The 27,022-nt window shown below is 41.3% G+C and overlaps 1 protein-coding gene across 1 annotated transcript in view; it reads right to left on the bottom strand.

The window, feature by feature from the left end:
- The window catches only part of SNAPC1 (small nuclear RNA activating complex polypeptide 1), a 33,241-nt gene extending 8,783 nt beyond the window's left edge, over positions 1-24,458 (bottom strand). Inside the window, exons 1-8 of the mRNA XM_017895555.1 lie at positions 24,240-24,458; positions 19,832-19,991; positions 19,512-19,652; positions 18,132-18,236; positions 10,386-10,544; positions 7,906-7,974; positions 7,146-7,208; positions 3,036-3,186 (exon numbers count right to left, since the gene is read on the bottom strand). Of these exons, the coding sequence (XP_017751044.1) occupies positions 3,036-3,186; positions 7,146-7,208; positions 7,906-7,974; positions 10,386-10,544; positions 18,132-18,236; positions 19,512-19,652; positions 19,832-19,991; positions 24,240-24,367 (976 nt within the window). The 5' untranslated portion in view covers positions 24,368-24,458. The remainder of the gene's footprint in view (positions 1-3,035; positions 3,187-7,145; positions 7,209-7,905; positions 7,975-10,385; positions 10,545-18,131; positions 18,237-19,511; positions 19,653-19,831; positions 19,992-24,239) is intronic.
- Between the last annotated feature and the right edge of the window lie 2,564 nt (positions 24,459-27,022).

Here is a 27,022-nt window from a genome sequence, read left to right as displayed (position 1 = left end):
AAAATCACTAAGCTAAAGGGAAAAGTCAAGCTAGGAACTGCTTAGAGCAAACCAGCCTACCATTCTATTCAAAGTCATCCCTCTGAAGCTCACCGAAGACAAATCCATATCTGATTGGTTCCTCTCCCCTATTGCTCATGTGAAAATGCAGATTCATTGAGCCAGAGTAAATTGCGTATTATTCGTATTAGGTGGAAGGCCATCAAAGACTCAAAAAATGCAATGCAACTTTTTGTCTTACCTACTTCTAACCTGGAAGCCCCCACTTGTTGCCTTAATAGACCAAACCAATGTACAACTTACACATATTGACTGATGTGTCATGTCTCCCTAAAATATATAAAAGCAAATCGTAACCCGACCACATTGGGCGCACGCCTCAGGACTTCCTGAGGTTGTATCACAGGCACATCCTTAACCCAGGCAAAATAAACTTTCTAAATCGACTGAGACCTGTCTCAGATATTTTGGGGTCTCAGTAAACATGACTATTCAGATTTCTTCCGTCAGCGTCAGTTTTAGAAACCTGTGTCTCTTTTTTTTTTTTGAGACAGAGTTTTGCTGTTGTTGCCCAGGTTAGAGTGTAAAGGCACGATCTGGGCTCACCGCAACCTCCACCTCCCAGGTTCAAGTGATTCTTCTGCCTCAGTCACCCGAGTAGCTGGGATTACAGGCATGCGCCACCAAGCCTGGCTAATTTTGTATTTTTAGTAGAGACGGGGTTTCTCCATGTTGGCCAGGCTGGTCTCGAACTCCCGACCTCAGGTGATCCACCTGCCTCAGCCTCCCAAAGTGCTGTGATTACAAGCATGAGCCACGGCGCCCGGCCTGGAAACTTGTGTCTCTTAATAAATTTATCCATTTTATTTAAGCTATCTAACTTACTGGCATAAAACTATTTATAATTTTGCCTTGGTCACCTTTTAATCTTTGTAAGGTCTACAGTGGTAATCCTTACCTCCCTAAATTTTGTTCCTATTTTCAGCAAATTCTCTTTAGAATATTTTTAGGCATAAAATCATTCACAAATCATGATAATTTTCTAGGCTCTCTTTCTGATGTCGTATCTCCCTTCACTCTCCTGTCTGATTGCACTGACTAGCTCTTTAAGAGCAACGTTAAATAAAACTGTGATACTTCTTGCATATTACCATTGAACATGAGGCAACTTATAATCTAATACATGCGTGCACACACACACTTTTAAGATTAAAGAAATAATCTTCTATTTTATCTAGGGCAGGGGCAGGAGTTAACAAACCCCAGGACCAAATGTGACCCACCACCTGCTTTTATACAGTTTTACTGGACTACAACCACACTCAGGTGTTTTGGTATTATCTATAGCTACTTTCACATTACAATGGCAAAGCTGAGTAGCTGTGACAGAAACATGGCCCACAAAACCTAAAATATTTACTACCTGGTCCTTTATAGAAACAGTTTGCTGACTCCTTGATCTAGAAGATTTTTTTTTTTAAATCAAGAATGGATGCTGGATATTATCAAATGTCTTCTTTGGTAACTATTAAAATAAATTCACATTTTCCCCTTTAACCTATTGATGTGGTAAATCATATTAATAGATTCTGAATGCATCCTGAAATAAGTGTACTCAGTTAAGGTGTTTTTGTGTCTAGGATTATTTTTGATACATATGACTTAGGATTTTTTCAGTAATACTCATGAGTTTAGTCTAACAATTTTCTTCACAATATCCTTCAGCATTGTGAAAGGGAGCAGAAAAATTTCCTTTTGAACTATTTCTCGATCATACTTAACAAACATCGTATCTCCTCTGAATTCTCAGTGCACTTCAAGCTACTGTTATAGGACTTAATCATATCTGGGACATATTAAAGGTATTTAACTTCAATTCTCCTTCCACTGCTTCAATATAGGGGGAAAAAATGCTAAAAGGCTGTTAACTTATCTGCATATATTCCTGCAGTAGTTAGGAGTGAATTTTGTATTAGTATTAAATATTTACCAACGTTTCTAATGCTCTTTTTCTCACCCCAAGTAAACCTGTTAATCAAATTCCAAATTTATGTAGGGTACATATACATTATTCATACAATTTTTTAAAAAACAAACTATTGCTGGGTGCAGGGGCTCACGCTTATAATCCCAACACTTTGGGAGGTCGAGGCCGGTGAATCACGAGATCAGGAGTTCAAGACCAGCCTGGCCAACATAGTGAAACCCCGTCTCTACTAAAAATACAAAAAAAAAAAAAAAATTACCCAGGCATGGTGGTGGGTGCCTGTAGTCTCAGCTACTTGGGAGGCTGAGACAGCAAAATCGCTTGAACCCGGGAGGCGGTGGTTGCAGTGAGCTGAGATCATGCCATCGCACTCCTGCCTGGGCAACAAGAGCAAAACTGCATCTCAAAAAAAAAAAAAAAAAATGCACTGGATAATTCTAGACTGATTTCATAACTATCTAGCTATTAATTGATGTATCACTTTAGACAAGTTATTTAATCTGTATAGGCCTAAATTTCTTTCTTTTTGTTTTTTGTTTTGTTTTGAGACAGTCTTGCTCTGTCACCTACGCTGGACTGAAGTGCACGATCTCAGTTCACTGCAACCTCCACCTTCCAGGTTCAAGCAATTCTTGTGCCTCAGCCTCCCAGGTAGCTGGGATTACAGGCATGCACTACCATGCCCAGCTTTTATATTTTTAGTAGAGATGGGGTTTCACCATGTTGGCTAGGCTGGACTCGAACTCCTGACCTCAACTGATCCGCCCACCTAGGCCTCCCAAAGTGCTGGGATTACAGGCATGAGCCACAGCACCCGGCCAGGTCAAAATTTCATCACCTATAAAATGATACATTTGATATGATTCCTAGGGTCCCTTTCAAGCAATAAGTTTCCAAGAATCTAATCATTTATTTTTAATATTAAATCTCACAAAAATGTTCTCAAACAAGTATCTAATCCTTCTTAACAACGAAATAAAGATGAGGCAAAGCTGTAAATAAAACCCATTCTCCTTTGTTGAATCTTAGTAAGACTTTAAAAAATTACCTTTGTTTCTGAAAGACATCTTCCTTCCTGCTGGTTTCAATCTTTCTTTCTTCTCTTTTTTCCTAGTTGCTTTGACTTGCCCTTGACCAGATGCAGAATCACAGTCAGAAGAGTCAAGTTTGACTTGACGATGCCTTCTTGATTTGGATGCCTTAAGAGTTACAATCCAATTAACCAATAAATTATAAAATGAATACAAATGATAGGTAATTCAGAGGAAGACAAAATGTACAATCAAAGATGAGGAAAGATTTACAGAAATATCTGTCATAAAGTGCTTTACTATTACCCTTGGCTGGTTTACTATAATATAACTATTGTGTCATGTAAATAGTCTATTCTTTTTATAACATGAAGTTTTTTTACTATAACTATTGTGTCATGTAAATAGTCTATTCTTTTTATAACATGAAGTTTCCTGCAGCTGTCATCACTATCTGCTCACATGGGCTTAAAATGAAGTTGTTCTATTATCTGGCATGGTTGGGCAACAAAGGTGTAGAGGCACCTTCTAATAAATTTACTTCCCGTAGGCACTACCATGTGTTCCAAGTAGAAGTACTTCACGCTTGGCTCCAGGTTTGGCCATGTGGCCCAGATCTGGCCACAATGAGTTTAACATCCCCATGGCCAGGGTAATTTGTTGGGAGTGGGGAGGCAAGTAGGCGGGGTATGTGGTATGTATCATGGCTAATGAAATGCTATTTTGGAATTGTTTAACTATTAGGAAGGAAAGATTCTTTCTTGCCTTGGAAGCTAAAACTGGGAACATGCAAGGCTGAAGCTGTCAGGAAAATAGCACTTGACGGCAGTGAAAATGGAGGGCCAGTCTTAATGATACCTTTATCTGAGACACAGATATCTTTAGCCAATCCTGGCTATGGATTTGTTTTGTTACATCAGTAGGTGAATTCCCTTACTTGCTTAAGCAAAGAATTTTCGGTTAATGTTGTATATGCAATAAAGGTATTAACAATTCTTTTTTCTTTTCTTTTATTTTTATTTTTTATTTTTGAGATGGAGTCTTGCTCTGTAGCCCAGGCTGGAGTGCAGTGGCACGATCTCAGCTCACTGCAACCTCCACCTCCTGGGTTCATGCCATTCTCCTGCCTCAGCCTCCCGAGTAGCTGGGACTACAGGTACCCACCACCATGCCAGGCTAATGTTTTGTATTTTTAGCAGAGACAGGGTTTCACCGTGTTGGCCAGGATGGTCTCAATCTCCTGACCTCGTGATCAGCCCACTTTGGCCTCCCAAAGTGCTGGGATTACAGGCGTGAGCCACCGCGCCCGACCAACAACTCTTAAAAAGCAACCACATATAGCTGTCTCTCAGTATCCATGGAGGATTAGTTCCAGGACTTCCTTCGGATACCAAAATCCAGAGATGCTCAAATTCCTGATATAAAATTGTGTAGTATTTGCATATAACCTATGCACTTCCTCCCATATACTTTCAATCATCTCTAGATTACTTATAATACCTAATATTATGTAAGTGATTGTCATATTATTCAGGGAATATAACGGCAAGGAAAAAAGTGTGTCCATATTTGGTACAGATGCATTTTGTTTTTCAAATATTTTCAATCCACAACTGGTTGAATCCATAGATGCAGAAACCACAGATACAATACGGTAACCAAAACAGCATTGTAATGGTACAAAAACAGACACATAGACCAATGGAACAGGACAGAGAACTCAGAAATAAAGCCACATACCTACAACCACCTGATGTTTGACAAAGTTGATAACAAAAATTGATAAGTGAGACCTAATTAAACTACAGAGCTTCTGTAAAACAAAAGAAACAACAGAGTAAACAGACAACCTACAGAATGGGAAAAAATAGTCACAAACTTGGCATTCAATGAAGGTCTAATATTCAGAATCTATAAGAAAAGTAAACAATTCAATAAACAAAAAAACCACCTCATTAAAAAATCGGCAAAGGGCTGGGCACAGTGGTTCACATCTGTAATCCTAGCACTTTGGAAGGCTGAGGTGGGACTAAAAAAACAGGCAGGTGCATTGAAAATCTATAGAGAATAGTGTCTCGTTCCTCAACCTCAGAGCTAGGCAACTGACCTTCTCCTATACAAAACAGAAGGCCTGCTGCTCTCTGAAGAGGCTAAACAAGAAAGGCTGTGGGCTCAAAGGAAACTGGTGTAGGTGAGGAAGGAGATGAGGACTCTTACTGAAAATAGAGGGGCTGAGTGAAACCTGCATAAGGAATGGTGAGCCTCATGTCTGATTCTCTCTGTAGGCTCTCAAAACACTGGCAGCTGGGCTTATTGCCCACCCTCCTCCCCTAGACAAGGGAGTGAAAGATTGTTCTTTAAATAACTAGATCCAAGACAAAGAAATCTAGAGGTTAGATAAGCTCTTGATCTCCTCTTGACCACCCTTAAATATGAAAAGATATCTGAGGATCTTCAATCATATTTTTTTTTTTGAGACGGAGTCTCGCTCTGTTGCCCAGGCTGGAGTGCAGTGGCGCTCACTGCAAGTTCACTGCAAGCTCCGCCTCCCGGGTTCACGCCATTCTCCTGTCTCAGCCTCCCCGAGTAGCTGGGACTACAGGCGCCCACCACCACGCCCAGCTAATTTTTTGTATTTTCAGTAGAGACAGGGTTTCACCGAGTTAGCCAGGCTGGTCTCGATCTCCTGACCTCGTGATCCACCCACCTCAGCCTCCCAAAGTGCTGGGATTACAGGCGTGAGCCACCGCGCCTGAGCTTCTTCAATCATTTTTAAAAAGCCAACAAAATGGGTCAGGTACAGTGGCTCACGCCTGTAATCCCNTGGTCATCAAAAGCTCGGTCAATGGGACATAGTCATTGCGGGCCTTGTCTGTGGTGACCTGGTCAGCCAGTCTTGTCAGTGAGGGCCTGTTCAGGGGAAGCCCGGTCAGTAGGGCCTAAGTCAGTGGAATTTTACTCAGTGAGGAATTGGTCATTGGGGTCTATTCAGTATGGGTTTATCTGTAAAAACCTAGTCAGTGGGCCAGGCTCGGTGGCTCATGCCTGTAATCCCAGCACTTTGGGAGGCCGAGGTGGGTGGATCACCTGAGGTCAGGAGTTCAAGACCAGCCTGGCCAACATGGAGAAACCCCGTCTCTACTAAAAATACAAAATTAGCCGGGTATGGTGACACATGCCTGTGATCCCAGCTACTCAAGAGGCTGAGGCAGGAGAATCACTTGAACCTGGGAGGCGGAGGTTGCGGGGAGCCAAAATCGCACCATTGCACTCCAGCCTGGGCAATAAGAGCAAAACTCCATCTCAAAAAAAAAAAAAAAAAAAAAAGCCAACGAAGTAAAAGAGTTCAAACAAATAGAAAAAAAAAGAACTCACAGGAAATGGGAGGAACCATCAAAAAAACTGTAGTTAACATCCTTAAAGAGAAAAAGTTATTGCATCCCGTGAAAAAGAAAAATACATTTTAAAAAAACAAAATAAGCAGCATTCAGAGAACAAAAAAAATTATTGGTAATGAAAAAATATCAGGGGAAATTTTTTTAAATCAATATAATGGTTCAGAAGATAAAGCCTAAGAAATCTCCCTGAAAATAGAAAATGAGACAGAGACTGAAAATAGAAGAGAAAAACAAGAAAAGTTGAAGAAGAGAAAAGATGCAGCAAAGAACATTTGTATTGAAGAAACAATACAGAAACTTCCTCCGAACTGAAGGATATCAGATTAAAAGGAGGTCACCATGAGTGCCATGGGCAATAAACAAAAAAGATGGACACCAAGTTACATTATATGTACTAAATGAAATTTCAGAACTCCAGGGACAAAGCAAAACCCTAAAACCTTCCAAAATCAGGAATACTAGAAGCTGGAAGACAATAAAGGAAATGGCATTAAAATTCCAGGTAAATATTAGAAGAAACTGCTAAAAGAAAAGAAGTCAAAGATGCTGCCTCTCAAGGTTAGGAATACAAGGGTAGGAAATGGCAGAGAAGGGGTCTGTTGTGCTATACAATCTCTCTAGCATTATTTGACTTTTAAAACTAAGTACATGTATCACTACTTTGATGAAAATTGAAATATAATTTAAAAGCAGTCAATTTCCAAATTACCTTATTAAAGAATAACTCACCTGAATGACAACTGAAAAGGCCTTTGATTTTATTTTCGCTAATGATTCTGCCCTTTCACATCTCTGGATATAAAATAAGAAGGAAAAAAAGTTAAAACACACAAACATTAGGGGAAAAAACTGAATACCCAAGTATTTATTATCAGAAATAAGATTTTAGACAGAAGGTAGGGTAAAAGAAACTAACATATATTGGGTACACACACGTAAACATACATCATATTCTCTCACAGATGTAGCAGGTGCCATAATACTATCCCCGTAGTTACAGATCATTTTCATTCAGGATTCAAGGAGGACAATATGAGTGAAAGCCTGGGTGATCAGACAGAGCCTTGAACTGCTATTCCCTCCTCATCAGCCTATACTCAAAGATGGCTCCTTGTCTCATCCACTAAGATGGATGAAAACTCTGGAGGCAGGAAGCAGTATACAGTGTAACGGCTTGGGCTCCACACTGGTTGAAAGGCTGACAAGTGAGAAAAGATATATTACAAAAGCCTGATCCTGATCCTCTATTAACTGAGGGCACCTTCCACAGTCGAGCTTTCCTTTCCCTGTGGAAAACTATTACCATCCTCTCTCCCAACCTACACCTGATGTGGCCTCCACAAGGCTTCCAGTAAAGAACAAACTACCTTTTCACAAAACCATGATTCAGAATTTTCTCTTATATTTCTTATAATACTGACCATGGGTCACAATGCTTAGTATACAGAATCACAGCCACACATAAATATGAATTGCAAAGTTTTCTGACCTCTGTTTCTTGTGAATTTCCTTCCATTTTTTCTTTTCCATCATTAATTTTTGATTTTAAGGATGGATTCTAAAAGAGCAAAAAAGATACATACACACACACACAAATTTACAATTCAATTAACTGCAAATCAATTTTAGAACAGTGAGAAATCATTACTTTTAATAAATGAAAAACTAAAAGATCATTCACATTATATACCACCTAACATTAAGATCACAGGTTTCAAAATGTTCTACAATTCATCAATAAAATGCTTAAATCCTCCTAATTAATGTGGTAGTCTCTATGTGGTAGTAAGAAAACAGGCTTATTCTCCTTTCCTTCAGGTTTTCAGAGCTCGTGGTAATGCTCTCTGAAGAGAGTTTATCTATTGAAAGAGAATACTGGCTATGCATGGTGGCTAATCCTGTAATCCTAATACTCTGGGAGGCTGAGGTGGAGGGATCGCTTAAGGCCGGGAGTTCCAAACCAGCCTGGGCAACATAGCAAGACACCATCTCTACAGAAAAATTTAAAATTAAGCTGGTTCTATCCCTGGCAACATAGCAAGACGCTGTCTCTACAAACAAATAAAAAATATTAGCTAGGCATGGTGGCATATGTCTGCAAACCCAGCTACTCAGAAGGCTGAGGTGGGTGGATCACTTAAGCCTGGGAGGTCGAGGCTGTAGTGAGCTGTAGTCGTGCCACGGCATTCCAGCCAGGGTGAAAGAGCAAGAAGACCCTGTCTATATACGTACATATAAAGAATACTAACAGTTTTTTTACATTAAATGCCTACGTCATTTGCGTAACCTATTTATAGGACTTAAAGTATCCAAACATTCTAAAACTTGCTATCTCTCATTAAAATAAATGCAGAGGAATAAAGTTATTTTCTTCTTCCCAAGACTATCATCTTCTTATCAGTTTCCTTGTTTATCTTTTCTAAAATTAAGCTGTGAGCCAGCTTCCTTTATATAACAGAAAGTGAAAAGGTAGCAAGAAATCTTTCTGAAAGACGATATATAGATAGCAGTATCTGTGTGGCATTTGTGAAAACACTAGCACATTATCAAGACACACAGTAAGTAATCAGAAATTGCTTACTTTTTAAAAATTGTTTTCCTAGATTTACTAAAATAAGATGGAGTAATAGTTTCAGAAGTAAATTTCAGGCCGGGCGCGGTGGCTCAAGCCTGTAATCCCAGCACTTTGGGAGGCCGAGACGGGCGGATCACGAGGTCAGGAGATCGAGACCATCCTGAATAACACGGCGAAACCCCGTTTCTACTAAAATATACAAAAAAAAAAAACTAGCCGGGCGAGGTGGCGGGCGCCTGTAGTCCCAGCTACTCGGGAGGCTGAGGCAGGAGAATGGCGTAAACCCGGGAGGCGGAGTTTGCAGTGAGCTGAGATCTGGCCACTGCACTCCAGCCTGGGTGACAGAGTGAGACTCCTTCTCAAAAAAAACAAACAAACAAACAAACAAAGAAGTAAATTTCACAAGGCTAGCCTTTAGGTTTCCAGGGTAAAAAAGTTCCTCTAGGCCGGGCGCGGTGGCTCAAGCCTGTAATCCTAGCACTTTGGGAGACCGAGACGGGCGAATCACGATGTCAGGAGATCAAGACCATCCTGAATAACACGGCGAAACCCCGTTTCTACTAAAACTACAAAAAACTAGCTGGGCGAGGTGACGGGCGCCTGTAGTCCCAGCTACTCGGAAGGCTGAGGCAGGAGAATGGCGTGAGACCGGGAGGCGGAACTTGCAGTGAGCTGAGATCCGGCCACTGCACTCCAGCCTGGGTGACAGAGCGAGACTCCGTCTCAAAAAAAAAAAAAAAAAAAAAAAAAAAAAAGTTCCTTTAGCTGAAAAGGCTAATGTGAAACCATCAATACTTTTGGTTAAATAAACTAAGTTGAAGATCTGTGATGATGAGACCTGCAAAAAGATAAACCACACCAGGTAGACAATATGTAAACAGAGAAACACTTGCCCTATCACAGTAGGAAAAGCCACCACTCAGGTCCCACTGTCTGCTGTCATGCAGCAAAGTGGAATCAGTGTTACCAGTCTAGAATTTTAGGTGAGGTCCACAAGTACTTAAAAGTTGGTAATTAACTCAAAAATTTTAAACAACGTTAGAATCAACACTATGCCAAACAAAACACATCTGTGTGCAGGATTTAGCCCAAAGACTGAGTGTGCAACCCCTAGAAAAATGCCAAATTATAAAGACTGTAATAAATCTGTGGTATAACAAGACTATTTGCTCTTCTACCAAAAAAAGGAAAATACATATATACTCCATCTGTAAGGTTAAATAACATCACATACCTAATAAGTGGCAAAAGTGGAACTAGAAAAGCCAAGCCCTCTAAATCTTAGCTCCACAGGATTACAGCCTCTAACACTAGGCTGCCTCTCAACATTATCATCCATGGATAATCATTCGTGTATAATACAATGGTGAGGCACCAAACAAGTGATTGCATACCTTTCTGTCTTTGTGCCACTGCTGATGCTCCAAAACTATGTTCTTAATATTGTCAAAAAAATCATCCTTTATCAAACTGAGGGCTTTATCTGGCTTGGACTTATCAACCGAAATTACACGTTTCATGTTCTGATAATGATCATGAACGTTCAGCATTTCCTAAAAGCAAAAGATGAGTCCTTTATTTCACTTTTGAGGAGAAACTAAAAGGCAAAACCAACACAAAATAGTCACCTTCCAAAGTGACTTCCAGTTGATAGGGAATAACATGCTACAGTATATTGAAAATAACATAATCATGTAAACAAAATAGTGCAACTTCATTAACATAGAGGTATGGATTCCAGAGGTATGGACTTACTAACTTACCTCAACAAACATTAACTAAGATACACTTATAGGAAGACATTGGGGAAAGACGAATCAGTTAACATACAATTCCATTCTAGAATATCACAATTATTTGTAGCACGATGTATCATTAAATATTGCTACTGACAACTAAGATATTTTTATATCATATTGTCACATCAAGCGTATTTATGGCCAGGTGCGGTGGCTCACGCCTGTAGTACCAGAACTTTGGGAGGCCGAGGCAGGCTGATCACGAGGTCAGGAGATCGAGACCATCAGGGTTAACACGGTGAAACCCCATCTTTACTAAAAATACAAAAAATTGGCCGGGCGTGGTGGTGGGCGCCTGTAGTCTCAGTGACTCGGGATGCTGAGGCAGGAGAATGGCGTGAACCCAGGAGGCGGAGCTTGCAGTGAGCGGAGATCGCACCACCGCACTCCAGCCTGGGTGACAGAGAAAGACTCCGTCTCAAAAAAAAAGAAAAGAATATTTACATAGTCCTTTATGTTCTGCTGGAAATTCCTATGTAACGACTCTCATCCAACCTGCCACAGAAATCCCAAAACCTATGTGCCTGTTCCCATAAGTTTCACCATTACTTCAGCGATAAGATTCAGGATTAAAAGAAATAGAGGGTAGGCCGGGTGCGGTGGCTCACGCCTATAATCCCAGCACTTTGGGAGGCCAAGGCAGGAGGATCACAAGGTCAGGAGTTCAAGACCAGACTGGCCAACATGGTGAAATCCCATCTCTAATAAAAACACAAAAATTAGCCAGGTGTGGGGGTGGGTGCCTGTAATCCCAGCTACCTGGGAGGCTGAGGCAGGAGAACTGCTTGAACCCGGGAGGTAGAAGTTGCAGTGAGCCAAGATCACACTGCCACTGCACTCCAGTGGGGACAACAGAACAAGACTCCATCTCAAAAAAAAAAAAAGAAAGAAATAGAGGGTGATGTATGACACCATTTGTGGCATTATTTATTAGATCTTCTTCCTCCAAAAATCTCCAGCCAAATGGGCAGATCTGTGGGGTAAGGAAAAAGACAGCATACTACAGGTGGACTTAAGAAAACCTGGCATAGGCACTTGGCTCTAAGATCAGGAGAGAACTACTGACACTTCCATCACAGATGGACATTACAACATCTGAGTCATCCCTAACTCAGACTACTCAATTCATTTCCAGATTTTGGTAGAATCAACACATGTTCAAGAAATAAGACACTAGGCCAGGCACAGTGGCTCATGCCTGTAATCCCAGCACTTTAGGAGGCTGAGGAGGGTGGATCACCTGAGGTCAGGAGTTCGAGACCAGCCAGACCAACAAGGAGAAACCCCATCTCTACTAAAAATACAAAGTTAGCCGGGTGTGGTGGCACATGCCTGTAATCCCAGCTACTCAGGAGGCTGAGGCAGGAGAATCGCTTGAACCCGGGAGGCAGAGGTTGCGGTGAGCCAAGATCGTGCCATTGCACTCCCGCCTGGGCAACAAAAGTGAAACTCCGTCTCTCAAAAAAAACAGAAATGAGAAACTGTGAGAAACTGATCAATAGTAGTGAGTGCTCACATACATGGGATCTGCAGTGGGAGAACAGTGTCCAGACATGGAGAGCCCCTAACTCTTTACAGTTTACACTGGCTGTGCTCTCATGATTTTTACTTCATGTGATATAGAAAGACCACCAGTCAGACCTAGTTTTTGAGTCTGAGCTCTGTCATTTGCTCAATGTATGACAATGGGGAAGTCCCTCAACCGAAGAATCACATTCACGTTTCACATTTGTACAAAATGAACAAACCCACCATTGTTAATTATTAAACAAGCTTATTATACAGGTGAAGGTTTCTGTATAATGTAAAGCACTATACAAAATTAAAGAAGCCAGGCACGGTAGTGTGTACCCGTAGTCCCAGCTACTCAGAAGGCTGAGGCATGAGGACAGCCTGAGCCCAGGAATTCAAGGCCAACTCAGGCAACATAGCAAGACCCCCACTCTTTAAAAAAACAAAAAAGAAGAAGAAAATTAAATAAGAAATAAAAGACAGTGTGCATGGACTATGGAGCCTTTCAGACTTGGACATTCAAACCCAGTGTCTGTACCTTATTGTGCCTCACCTGATACAAACTACTTAACTTCTCTAAACCTCAGTTTCCTTATTTTTAAAACTGGGGGCCGGGCACAGAGGCTCATGCCTGTAATCCCAGCACTTTGGGAGGCTGAGGTAGGTAGATCACCTGAGGTCAGGAGTTCAAGACCAGCCTGGCCAACATGGCGAAACCCCACTTCTACTAAAAATACAAAAAATTAGCTGGGCATGGTGGTGCGTGCCTGTAGTCCAAGCTACTCGGGAGGCTGAGGCAGGAGAATCGTTTCAACCTGGAAGGTGGGGAGGTGGAGGTTGCAGTGAGTCGAGATCATGCCACTGCACTCCAGCCTGGGCAATAAGAGGGAAACTCTGCTTTAAAAAAAAAAAAAAAAAGGCCAGGTGCAGTGGCTCATGCCTGTAATCCCAGCACTTCGGGAGGCCGAGGCAGCCAGATCACCAGGCCAGGAGATCAAGACCATCCTGGCTAACACAGTGAAACCCCGTCTCTACTAAAAAAAAAAATACAAAAAATTAGCCGGGCATGGTGGTAGGCGCCTGTAGTCCCAGCTACTCAGGAGGCTAAGGCAGGAGAATGGCTTGAACCGGGAGGCAGAGCTTGCAGTGAGTCGAGATCGCACTCCAGCCTGGGCGACAGAGCAAGACTCCATCTCAAAAAAAAAAAAAAGGGAAAATACCACCTCCTCTGCAGGGTTACCATGACAGTTAGTGAGATAACACACATAGAACATCTAGCATAGTTCCAGGCATGTGGTGAGTACTCAGTACACAATGTCCATTATTATAACTGTATAAAGGAAAAAACAGAAATGAAATAATTTGCTCAAGGTCCTACTTACATAGCAGAGGGCTAGAAGTCAAATGTTTTGATTCAGTATCCTGTTCTCTTTTCATTTTATTATGCCTCCTTAACCACAAAACTAGAACAAGTGGCAGAATCATGACCAGAATTTGGATCTTCTGAAATGAAGACTTAACAGCAGTTGCAGGCAGTAAAAGGAAAATTTAAGAGTATAAAATTTAAGCATTATCAGTGAGAATGGATCACAGGCTATGCTAGGACAAAAGATATAGAGCCAGCAGAAGTATCAAGGGACAAGGCTCTCAAAGCAATTATGTCACAAGCCAGAGATCCGACAGAGCCAGGATAACTTCACAGACTATTCCATTCCTAAAAGCCTCCAGGTATAGGCATTTCATAGCCTGACCCTTCTGACACTCTTCTCTATTCACTCTAGAAGGGTAGACCTTTGTGCATCACCCCAACTTAAAAGAGCTTAGAATGAAAAGCACCTTGAAAAAGATATGTTGAAAAAATATTTACGTTCTACCACCAAATTGGTCAATAGTCAGAAAAATTATAACCAGCCAAGCATGGTGGCTCATGCCTATAATCCCAGCACTGTGGGGAGGCCAAGGTAGGAAGAGCACCCAAGCTCAGGAGTTCAAGACCAGCCTGGGCAACATAGCAAGACCTTGTCTCTACAAGAAAATTTTTTAAGATTAGCTAGCATGGGCCAGGTGCGGTGATTCACGCCTATAGTACCAGCACTTTGGGAGACCAAGGTGGGTGGATAACGAGGTGAGGAGTTCAAGACCAGCCTGGCCAAGATAATGAAACCCTGCCTCTACTAAAAATACAAAGATTAGCCCAGCATGGTGGCACGTGCCTGCAATCCCAGGTATTCGGGAGGCTGACACAGGAGAATCGCTTGAACCTGGGTGGCAGTTGCAGTGAGCCAAGATCATACCACTGCACTCTAGCCTGGGCCATACAGCAAGAGTCTGTCTCAAAAAAATAAATTAATTAATTAAATAAAATTAGCCAGCATGATGGTAAGTGCCTGTAGTCCCAGCTACTCAGGAGGCTGAGGTGGGAGGATCACTTAAGCCCAGGAGATTGAGGGTGCAGTGAGCTACAATCGCACCACTGCACTCCAGCTGGGGTGATGAAGCAAGATCCTGTCTCAAAAATTTAAAAAAAGAAATTATAACTAACTGGGTTCAAATCATCTTTTTTCATTAGAATATTGATAAGAATGTCTTGCTGTTTGAAAATGTCCTGTGCCTCTCTCTTCATGATTCACATCAGCATTTCTCAGCTTTCTGGTATCCTAAAATTTTTCTTCCATTCTCCACAATTGCTATTCCAAACATTTTCAACTCTCAGTTCCCTGACCCCAATGATGCTCTCTTACAGTTCAGGCAGTCAGGTCTGTTCACCTTCTATTTCTCCTCTACACAAAGATTTATAAAAATCCATTCTCACCTCCTTTCCTCAAATTTCAAAGGAAGAAGTACGCCTTCTGTTCAAGGCTACTCTCTCCACTGGATTCTCAATCACAGACACACCCACCTCCTCCATAGCAGGAACCCTGCTGCTACCTCGCCTGTATACAACCATTCATTCCCTCTAACTAGCTCCTTACCTCAACTCTAAACATAAACATTATGTCTCTCCAATCTCTAAAACTTTACAACTCCCCTCTGCCAAAAAGACAAAATACAAATTCCTTCTATTATACAAAGTACTTTTATCTTATTTAGTTTTGTACATAAACTCTCTCCCACCTCTTTCTTGCTAAGCTGCTAAAGAGAAAAAAAAAAATCCTAGTTTTTGTTACACTTCACTCATTTGCTTGTTGAATGACAAATTTTCAACCCCAGTCCCACCTCAGGCCAGTCCTCTGCTATCCAACAAACAGGCACTGCAGCCATACAGAACTGAGTTTGAAGCTTAGCTCCATTACTTCCTAACCTAGTCTCTGTAACTCAGTTTCCTCAACTTTAAATCACGGATAAAACCCCCTGCTTTAAAAAAATTTTTAAACACTTATTTTGCAGAAATGTTGAAGTGAAACAATCTACACAAAATATCTTCCCAGAGTTCCTGCATTATACTATGTCTTCAGATACTGAGGAATATTCAGTTCTTTGTAATACAGTAATTCTTAACCTTTTGGGGGGACATGAACACTTTTGAGAATCTGAGGATAGTTACAGTACCTCACCCTAAAAATGTATCCTTATGGGCTGGGCAGGGTGGCTCATGTCTGTTATCACAGTACTTTGGGAGGCCAAGGTGGGCAGATCGCCTGAGCTCAGGAGTTCGAGACCACCCTGGGCAACATGGTGAAACCCCATCTCTACTAAAATACAAAAAAATTAGCCAAGTGTGGTGGCGTGTACCTGTAGTCCCAGCTACTCGGGAGGCTGAGGCATGAGAATCGCTTGAGCCCTGGAGGCAGAGGTTGCAGGTTGCAATGAGACAAAATTGCGCCACTGCACTCCAACTTGGGCTACACAGTGAGACTCTATCTCAGAAAGAAAGAAAAAAAAAAGATTCATATGTATGACATCAATTTTTCATACAATGTGGTGGGGGAGAGGGCACATGGACAATCCCCAGGCCAGAGATTAAGAATCCTTGCTCAAAAATAAAGTCACTTTACAGAACAGACCCAGAGTGCTCTCAAAAATTAATTTGCTACCTGAATTACAAACAACCTGACAGGCTCATGCTATTGCAACTGGAGGCAACCGGGCACAGTGGCTCACACTTGTAAATTCAGCACTTTAGGAGGCCAATGCGGGCAGATCGCTTGAGGCCAGGAGTTCAAGACCAGCCTGGTCAACACAGTGAAATCTCACTTCTACTAAAAATAGAAAAAATTAGTTGGGCATGGTGGTGCACGCCTGTAACCCCAGCTACTCGGGGGGCTGAGACACGAGAATCACTTGAAACTGGGAGGCAGAGGTTGCTGTGCGCCAAGATTGTGTTACTACATTCCAGCCTGGGCAACAGAGGAAGACCCTAAGTAAGGGGAAAAAAAAAAAAAGAACATGGGGGCATCTAAACAAACATTTGAGTAAATCGAAGATCCGGTCCCTCTCTTTCAATTGTAATACAAGAAAAGACTGAGTAGGGCTGGGGAAAAGGGGAATTAACACTTATTAAGGGTATACTGTGTGTAATATACCACACTCGGCACTATTTTGGCATCACTTCATTTCAATTCTCACAACAACCGAATGAAATAAAATATTATAATCCTAATATTAATGAGGGAGACATTTAGGCTTAAAGAAAATTTAAAAGCATGACCAAAGTATCCCCTTAGCCCCTCGTCTCCTGTCTATATGTTCTTTTGAAATACCATTGATTTAGAAGCCTGTAACCCTGTACTGAGAGTTTGTTTTAACCTCAAAGCAATGCTTTTCTACTCATTCTTAAAAAGATTTGTAACACTACTTATCCATGCATAAGATTTTTCTCAATATTGTACACTCAAACAAAATACCAAAATATATTATCAAAATAGATTCACTGTTTTCAATGGTGGGTTTTAAAATAAATGTTAAAACTCAGGAAGTAGGCCAGGTGCTCATGCCTGTAATCCCAGCACTTTGGGAGACCAAGGTGGGCAGATCACTAGGTCAGGAGATCGAGACCATCCTGGCTAACACAGCGAAACCCTGATTCTACCAAAAATACAAAAAATTAGCCAGGCGTGGTGGTGCACAACTGTATTCCCAGCTACTCAGAAGGCTGAAGCAGGAGAATTGCTTGAACCTGGGAGGTGGAGGTTATAGTGAGCTGAGACTGCACCACTGTGCTCCAGCCTGGGTGACAGAGTGAGACTCCACTTAAAAAAAAAAAAAAAAAAAAAAAAAAAACTCAGGAAATAAATGCAAACTGTTTTTTTGTTTTTTAAAACGGAGTCTTGCTCTGCTGCCCAGACGGGAGTACAGCAGTGCCATCTCAGCTCACTGCAACCTCCACCTCCTGAGTTCAAGCAATTATCCTGCCTCAGCCTCCCCAGCGGCTGGGACTACAGGCATGTGGCACCACACCTGGCTAATTTTTGTATTTTTAGTAGAGACGGGATTTCACCATGTTGGCCAGGCTAGTCTCAAACTCCTGACCTCATGATCCACCCACCTCAGCCTCCCAAAGTACTGAGATTACAGGTGTGAGCCACCATGCTGGCCATGCATATCGTTTTTTAAAAAAGTAAGTAAAGTCACTTTAAACTCTTGTTTTATGACCTAACTAACGGTAGTTTTAGTAACGGAATCCACATATCCTCAGTCCAAGTCCAGTCTTCTATATCTTTTTTTCTCATGCTATTTCAAGATTTGTAAGTCTTGATATATTTAGGCTATTTTATTTCTGATACTCTAGAGAAAAAAAATCAGTGTCCAGTAGATGAAGGTATAACCTCGATATGTACTTGGCAATAAAACAGTTTTTAAAAAATTTCAAGAGCATAAAAGAAAATTTACCTCTAATACATCAGAAGTGATAAGCTTCATCACACGATCACTTGGGTCCTTAAATTCTTCTGTAACTTCAGCTCGGTGAATTTTTTTCTTCATCCTATATGACAACTATGTGATAATACATGTCTTTTAAAATGAGTATCTTTTAAACAGTATTTTAAAAAGTATTGAAATATAAGCCAGCACTAAAAATAGTCTTATTAAGTAAACACAGATAAAACAAAAGCAGCTGTAAGGATACATTTGTTAAATATCCATATTCTAAAGACTATTAGACTTGTGAAGTATCCTTTCACATGCCTTGCCACATGCCTACAAATTCAGGTAAGACAGAAATTACATAATCTGCCAGCTAATGGCAGAATCAGAACTAGTGCTCTTCAACCTAGTGTCTCAATTATCACAAGATTAAACAAAAACAAGTGTTATTAGAAATTTCAACTTTTCACCAAAGAATTTTTAACAATTTGGTACGTCTTTCAGTAACCTCCTCTGATGTTTGAGATATGAGCAAATGCAGATGCCAAATCTAATTTCTTCTCAAAACAATTTGCTTAATATGTGGCATCCAGATATACTGCATTCAAAAGCAAAGGCTACATTTTTGTTTGCAGAAAAAAAGTAGTAATTAGAAAATACCATCTCCTATTTTAAAAAAGCTACAAGGCCGGGCATGGTGGCTCATGCCTATAATTGCAGCACTCTGGGAGGCCGAGGCAGGTGATCACCTGAGGTGAGGAGTTCAAGACCAGCCTGACCAACATGGTGAAACCCCATCTCAACAAAAAATACAAAAATCAACCAGGCATGGTGGTGGGCGCCTGTAGTCCCAGCTACTCAGGAGACTGAAACAGGAGAACGGCTTGAACCCCGGAGACGGAGGTTGCAGTGAGCCGAGATCGCACCACTGCACTCCAGCCTGGATGACAGGGCAAAACTCTGTAGCAAAAAGGCACACACATAAAAAAAAAGTTACAAGCCAGGCGGGGCGCTCCCAACACTTTGGGAGGCTGAGGTGAGTGGATCACGAGGTCAAGAGATTAAGACCATCGTGGCCAACATGGTGAAACCCTGTATCTACTAAAAATACAAAAATTAGCTGGGCTTGGTGGTGCGTGTCTGTAGTCTCAGCTATTCAGGAGGCTGAAGCAGGAGAATCGCTTGAACCCAGGAGGCAGAGGTTGCAGTGAGCCGAAATGGTGCCACCGCACTCCAGCCTGGGCGACGGAGTGAGACCCTGTCTCAAAAAAAAAAAAAAAAAAAAAGGCTAAGAGTCTTGAACACTATCAATACTCATTCCATTTTCTGGAGATTGAGAGGTTTTATGGACAATAAAATATAACTGCTCATTTTGAAAAAACCAAATTATTTTAGGCAACATACCAATTTGGGCATTGCTGTAAAGTGAAATGCTCTGTCTAGTCGTAGCTTCCTAAAAATATAAGCTGCATCAAAATGCTGTGCATTTACTAAATCTTGCTGAAATTTTAAAACTTCATCCCAATCCTTCAGGGCAACTCTGATCTGCAACCAGGAAGAAAAAAAAAACGTTGTACTAAATGTAAATATTTTTTCACAAACATATTATAATTTTAAAATACTGGCATTTTATTTAAATCATATTTAATCATATAATATTTATTATAAAAATATGGTACTTGTTTTACATTTCTGCAAAGAAAAAATAACTCACTAAGTATTACCTTTTGTTTTGGTTGACACAGTTGGGTGTTATATAATCCATATAGCAGATACAAAGCACCAACTCTGATCTGGAAGGTATATGGAGGTAAAAAATATCGCCAAGCCAAAGCCAAAGCTTCTTTTGTAAACATGTTCTTTTCTAAATTTCTCATTCTGCCACTAATAAACAGAGAGAAAATATATTATGACTCATTACGTGAATAAGTAATGAACAAAAGCCAGAAGTATATACTTGTTTAAACGGTAGTTATAATAATTTGATGAGGATTCCATACCGGTAAACATGATGCAGCTTCCAAAAGCATCAACTTTACTTGCCAAATTGAAGAGCAAGAAGGAAGGGGTTGCAAATTTTTTATTATTGGTTAAATATTTAAAACCCGTAATGTTAAAATAATCATGGTTATGTTACAGAACTATGTGCATTTTAATATATAATTGTCAGAATTGCTTGTTCTTTGGTGCTGTAGAGAAGTAGCACTTGAATGTAAATTTTATGTCTTCAGCAAGGCCATTTTTTTACTTTCTACAGAAAGGGGACAGTCGCCAGCAGTTTTGCTACACTGAACAAAGGAGACAGGGTCATTTATAACTTGACGCATCTACTTTGGACTTCACATTCTGTATCTGTCTTGATTGACTAGCAACTTAGAACTTGAAGTAACTTGTGAAATGCTGAGAAAGGTAAAAACACTTTTAAATAAGGAAGAGGAACAGGCTATGACTTAATGCTTGCTTGGACCAGTATAAGCACGCCAGGGCAAATATTTAGGCTAAACTGTAAGAGCTAAGAACATAAAGTACACTGATTTCTTTATTACAGCTAGCAGATATTTAAGAATGTTAGCACAGGTCTTTGAATAAATTTTGCTTGTAAGAGAAGTTACTATTTAGTCTTAATTAGATGGGGAGGAAAGTCTTTGAAGACGAACCTCTACTTTACTTTTTACATAATGAACATTTTCTCCAGTACTCTCAGGGATTTGCACTAAATCTCCTCTGTCCTTGGGAAGCCTAGGTGAAAAAGTTAGAGAAACAGCACAAAGTAACCCACACTCCTAATTGTCCAGAGCACCACAAGCTCATTAGAAGAAGGGAGGAGAGGGGAGAAGAGCATACTCCAGCATACAACCAAAAGCTTTGTCCAAACATCCAAGAGAGCAACAAGACTTTCTTGGCAATCAATCAATGAAATAACACAGGAAATGTACCTGAAAGGAAAGTATCTTGGGTACCCAAGATCACTAAGGAAAACTCAAGTTGGAAACTGCATAGGGCAAACCTGCCTCCCATTCTATTCAAAGTGACTTCTCTGCTCACTGAGATAGATGCATATCTGATTTGCCTCCTTTGGAAAAGCTAATCAGAAACTCAAAAGAACGCAAACGCAACCATTTGTGTCTCACAGATCTGCGACCTGAAAGCTCCCTCCCCACTTCCAGTCTTCCTGTCTTTGCTTCAAGTTGTCCCGCCTTTCCAGACCGAAACAATGTACTTCTTACATATATTGATTGATGTTTCATGTCTCCCTAAATGTACAAAACCAAGCTGTGCCCTGACCACCCTGGGCACATGTCATCACAACTTCCTGAGGCTGTGTCAAGGGCGTGTCCTCAACCTTAGCAAAATAACCTTTCTAAATTAACTGAGACCTGTCTCAAATTTTCGAGGTTCACATGTATTTTCTGTAGATATGAACAGCATAATGAATAAACTAACTGAAACTGTTCTGCTGTGCTAAGTTAACAAAAAATTTTTAAAGACAAGGCCTTAAAAAAGTCAATGTAACAGTCTTCTTACCACTTTGGATAAAACAATGAAGCCATATCTGTGCATACTATATACGTTTCTATGTAAGACCTGAAATCAGTAGACAAAAAATGCCAGATTTCAAATAAGACACTAGCTAAATGTCTCAAAGTGTTGATGCAAGTGACTAATACACTGTACAAATATAAACATGTAGAACTTTCACTTTTAAAACAGCAACAAAAAATAAAGACATTCACCCTGCAGCCATAAACAGGGGCTCCATTACATCTGATTACAACGCAGGGGTGGAAGGGAAGGGGGCAGTAGAAGAACGTTTTGGCTCTTCAAAGAATAAATATACGAAAAGAATACAAAATACCTACTCTAGTTATGGTAACCAAAGTAATTTCTCAAGAAAATCCACCACTCCTCTAATGATTCCTGTTTCTTTTTTCATTTTAGGTTTTCCCTACTAGAAAATGTAAATGTTACATTTTTAGCTAAGTTTTCCTTAAATGCATTTTTCCCCCCAAGAAGTGGTACAGTGCAATATTACGGATTTTAGAAACAGGCAGATACACAGTTTCCAACATCTGCTCTACAATCCACTATCTTTGTAATGGAGAAATTACTTAATCTCTTTAAGCCTTAATTTCCTCATCTATAAAACAAGGATAACTGTACCTGCTTTTTATAACTGTCTTATTAAATAAAGCTATACACTGCATTTAGTAGCCATTTAATAAAGCTATACATTGCATTTAGTAGCCATTTAAAAAAATTAGTCTCTCTCCTTTTATTAACCGTACAACAAACAGCTCTTCATCCTCCATTTCTCGCAATTTAAAACTACAAAGGTAATTTGTTTACACTGACAGAGAGAAAATGAGTTTTAACATTTTGTTCAGAAAAACATAGTTTTAATCGTAAGGTTTAACTCATTCCGAAAATCAGTTATTTAGCCTTTTCAATATTATATGTACTATGCTAATAAAAATAGATTCATCCAGTCACTGTCCTCACAGAGGTCAGTCTAGTCAAACGAAAATTTTAAAACGGTAGTAATAATGAACATTTGACCAGCCTGGCCAACATGGTGAAACCCCATCTCTACTAAAAATACAGAAATTAGCCAGGCATGGTGGCACGAGCTGTAGTCCCAGCTACTCCGGAGGCTGAGGCAGGAGAATGTCTTGAACCCAGGAGGTGGAGGTTGCAGTGATACAAGATCGCACCATTACACTCCAGCCTGGGTGACAGAGCGAGACTATGTCTCAAGAAAAAAAAATAATAATAATAATGAACATTTATTGAGGACTTAGAATGCATTTCTGATATATCAGCTCATTTGATCTTCACAGCTTCTGAGGTTTATCATTGCCTCTATTATACAGATATGGAAACTCAAGTAACTTGCCCCAAGTCACAGTGGACCCTGCAATCAAATGCAGCCAATTGGGATCCATAACCTATGCCCTTAACAATCCCACACTGCGTTTTCAACTATACCATTACAACAAAACGTGGCAAGCGGTGAGATAAAATAAAATAGGGTGCTATGGGGTGGGGGGGACATGAACAGCGTACTCAGTCTAGAAGAACGAAAAAGATTTCCCCGAGGAAGTCATTTGAGCTTAACCCTGAGTAAAGAATGAGGTGGACAAAATAAGGGTTGCCGCGGAAAGCTTCAGGCTTAGGAAAAGCCTATGGAGGGCCAAAAAAAAAAAAAAAAAAAAAAAAAAAGCTGCTGGAGCAAGAAAGTGAGTGCATGGAGGGGACTGGCAGACGAAGCTGGAGAGATCGGCAAAGGCCAGTGAGGAATGGTCTTGGCAAGTCAGAGAATTCAAGCGTTATCCCAAAGGCAATGGGCACCACTACAGAATGAGCCGCAGAGTGACATGATCAAATTTGCACGTTTGAAAAACAACTTTGGGCCGGGCGCGGTGGCTCACTCCTGTAATCCTAGCGCTTTGGGAGGCCGAGGCGGGCGGATCACGAGGTCAGGAGATCGAGACCAGCCTGGCCAACATAGTGAAACCCCCGTCTCTACTAAAAATACAAAAAAGTAGCCGGGCGTGGTGCCGGGCACCTGTAATCCCAGCTACTCGGGAGGCTGAGGCAGGAGAATCACTTGAACCCGAAAGGCGGAGGGTTGCACTGAGCCGAGACCACGCCATTGCACTCCAGCCTGGGCGACAAAGGGAGACTCTGTCTCAAAAAAAAAAAAAAAAAAAAAAAAAAGACAACTTTGGTTGTTGTAGGAAAGATTAATTTAATCTCGAAGGGTTTTGTCTTTGCTTGTGTGTTTTTCAACATGAGGTCCTAGAACAAGACCGTAGAACAAGACTGGGGAAGGGCAAATGATAGTGGCCTGGGTCAGGGTGGAGGCAGTGGAGATGGAGAGAGGAGTTTAGAAAGGAGGCGAAGCAGAGACGCGTATCTGGGAAGAGGCCGCAACAACCATCAGGGCACAATGAAATAGAGCAGGGAAAGCGCGTTGCCTGCGGACAGGGGAAGGTCCAGGAGTGATGGAGGCAACCTTTGGTGACTGCCGCTCTTCTCACCACTTCGCAAGTGCAATATCGCCGGGAAGGAGGCAGCTTTCTACACCACCTGCGGGCAGGGAGAGGCGGGTGGTGGACAAAAAACACCCACCAGAAAATAGTACCGAACTTCATGTTTCTCCACAGCTCCGTGAAGTCCTCGAAGCGTACACTGTCTGTCTCCTGGAAGCGACTGAGCAGCGCCTCGCAGTCTGTCTGCAGGCCAGGAGGAGTCCCCATGGCCCCCGAAGCCCGCACACCTCTAACCGACTACCCAGCGGTGGTCGCCCAGGAAACCAACCCCGAACGGCCCGCCCCCTACGGCGTGCGCACACGCGCTCCGTGTCGTATTATCCGGCACTTTTAGCTCCGCCTTTATCCGGGCTCTTGCTACCGGTCGTCTGCTTAGTGCGCGGGCGTGAAAGCGTTCTGCTGTTTTACTGGCTGAGATTGCTTTCACCCAGAGTGCTAAGATCCACCCTTCTATCGAAGAGGTTTAGTTGAAGAGGTTTACGTCTCAAGTGTTGTGTTTGCTCACGAGCGGTTTTAGGTCTTCATTTTCCGCTAGGTTATGTAACTTGACTTTACCCTTACTAGCACTCTCCTTTAAAGTGACCCTAGTGTGACATAAGTGAACTTTTGAGCTAGGAAAGAACGGTCCCAACCCCACCCACCCCCACGTGGGAAGAGAAGCTAAAGAAGGCTTGCTAGGAAACAAACATTCTCCTTCTGGTCATCGAGAACCCTAATATTCTGTACCCATATAATACGATGCTTAATGTGTGACCCTCTCTTTGTAGCCCTGGTATTCTGCAACCACTCTTGAAAAGAAGAGCTGTATTTCACACCCTCTTGTAAATAGCCGCCCTCCTGCCCCGCCACGCATTCATTCACCCTTGTGCTCCATAGTACTTAGAAAATACCTACTTCTTATATTATTATTTGGATGAATTGCCTTTTTGTGTACACGTTGCCACCTAGCTTCCTTCCTCCAGGAGGTAGCTATGGAGTAACATTTTGAACTTTAGACCATTTCTCTGATTAAAAGGCATGCTATCATTCTTCAGGAGAGGTATCCTGATATTATAGAAAAACATTGGGCTTTCTGTCTGTAAATGGAGTATCCATTCACTTTACTTTTCTGATCCTTGACCTGTTTTTTTGTTTGTTTTTTGGATTTGTTTGTTTTTTAAGACGGAGTTTCGCTCTTGTTGCCAGGCTGGAATGCAGTGGCGCGGTCTCGGCTCACTGCAACCTCTGCCTCCCGGGTTCAAGCGATTCTTTTGCCTCAGCCTCCCGACTAGCTGGGATTACAAGCATGCACCACTTCACCGGAATTTTTTTTTTTTTTTTTTGTATTTTTAGTAGAGACGGGTTTTCACCATGTTGGCCAGGCAGGTCTCGGAACTGCTAACCTCAGGTGATCCACTCCCCTCGGCCTTCCAAAGTGTTGGGGTTACAGGCGTGAGCCACTACACCCTGCCCTCTTGACCTGTTTTTTAAATGTTATGTGATATTTTATGTCACAGAAAAATGTATGTGATGTGTGAGATAAGAAGCATAGCAGTTAAACACCTGTGCACCTTTCACCTGTGTAGGAACCAGAACATTACCAACACCTTCACATCAATCTGCGATTTCCTCCTCTGACCTATTCCTTTGCCTGTACCCTACTTTAATTACAACTACTGGTTGGGTGCGGTGGCTCACGCCTGAAATCCCAACACTTTGGGAGACAAAGGCAAGAGGATCGCTTGAGTCCAAGAGTTGGAGGCCAGCCTGGGAAACATGGTGAAAATTAGCCGGGCATGGTGGTGCACAGCTGTAGTCCCAGCTACTCGGGAGGCTGAGGTGGGAGGATCACCTGAGCCTGGGAAGTGGTGGTTACAGGAGGCAGAGGTTGCAGTGAGCCAAGATCATGCCACTGCACTCCATCCTGGGCTACGGAATGAGACCGAATCTCAAAAAAATAAAATAAATAACTACCTTGAATTTTGTTTCTCTTTCTCATTTATATATTTTATCACTTATGTATGTTTAAACGGTATATTTTTTAGTTGTGGTTGGTTTTGAGTTTTATGAAAATGGTATTGCAATTTATAATATGTGTTATTTGAATTGCTTTTAAAACTTGTTTCCAAGATTGACTCATATTATTACTCATAATTGTAGTTCATTTTTCACTGCTAACATTCTATTGTGCAAAAATATACTGCTTATTCATTATTTCCTCAATGGAAATTTAAGTAGATTCCAGATTTTGCTATTATAAACAATGCTACTTTGATCACTTGTATATGTCACCTTTGTAGGGTTGTCAGATAAAATACAAGAGGCCCAATTAAATTTGACTTTCAGATCAACTAAAAAAATTATTGTTTATTTAAATCTAAAATATAATTTAACTGGGCATATTATATTTTTGCTAAATATGGCAACTCTACTTATACGTTGCAGTAATCTAGAGTATATACACCTAGAATTAGAATATATACCTAACATTATCATCACTGTTAAATAATAAGAGGTGCAAGTGTTCAACTTTATAATTTTAAATTGTTTTTTAGAATAGCTTGAGTTGGCCAGGCGTGGTGGCTCACACCTGTAATCCCAGCACTTTGGGAGGCCAAGGCAGGCAGATCACTTGAGGTCAGGAGTTCAAGAACAGCCTGGCCAACATGATGAAACCCCATCTCTATTAAAAATACGAAAATTAGCCAGGCATGGTGGCATGTGCCTGTGGTCCTAGCTACTTGAGAGGCGGAGGTATGAGAATCGTTTGAACCTGGGAGGCGGAGGTTGCAGTGAGCCAAGATCGCACCACTGCACTCCACTCCTGGGTGACAGAACGAGACCCTATCTTAAAAAAAAAAAAAAAAAAAGAGGGGGGTTTTT

The sequence above is a fragment of the Rhinopithecus bieti genome, unplaced genomic scaffold, assembly GCF_001698545.2.
Source record: "Rhinopithecus bieti isolate Rb0 unplaced genomic scaffold, ASM169854v2 scaffold_25987, whole genome shotgun sequence".
Lineage (NCBI taxonomy): Eukaryota > Metazoa > Chordata > Mammalia > Primates > Cercopithecidae > Rhinopithecus > Rhinopithecus bieti.
This window is presented reverse-complemented; position numbering and strand designations above follow the sequence as displayed.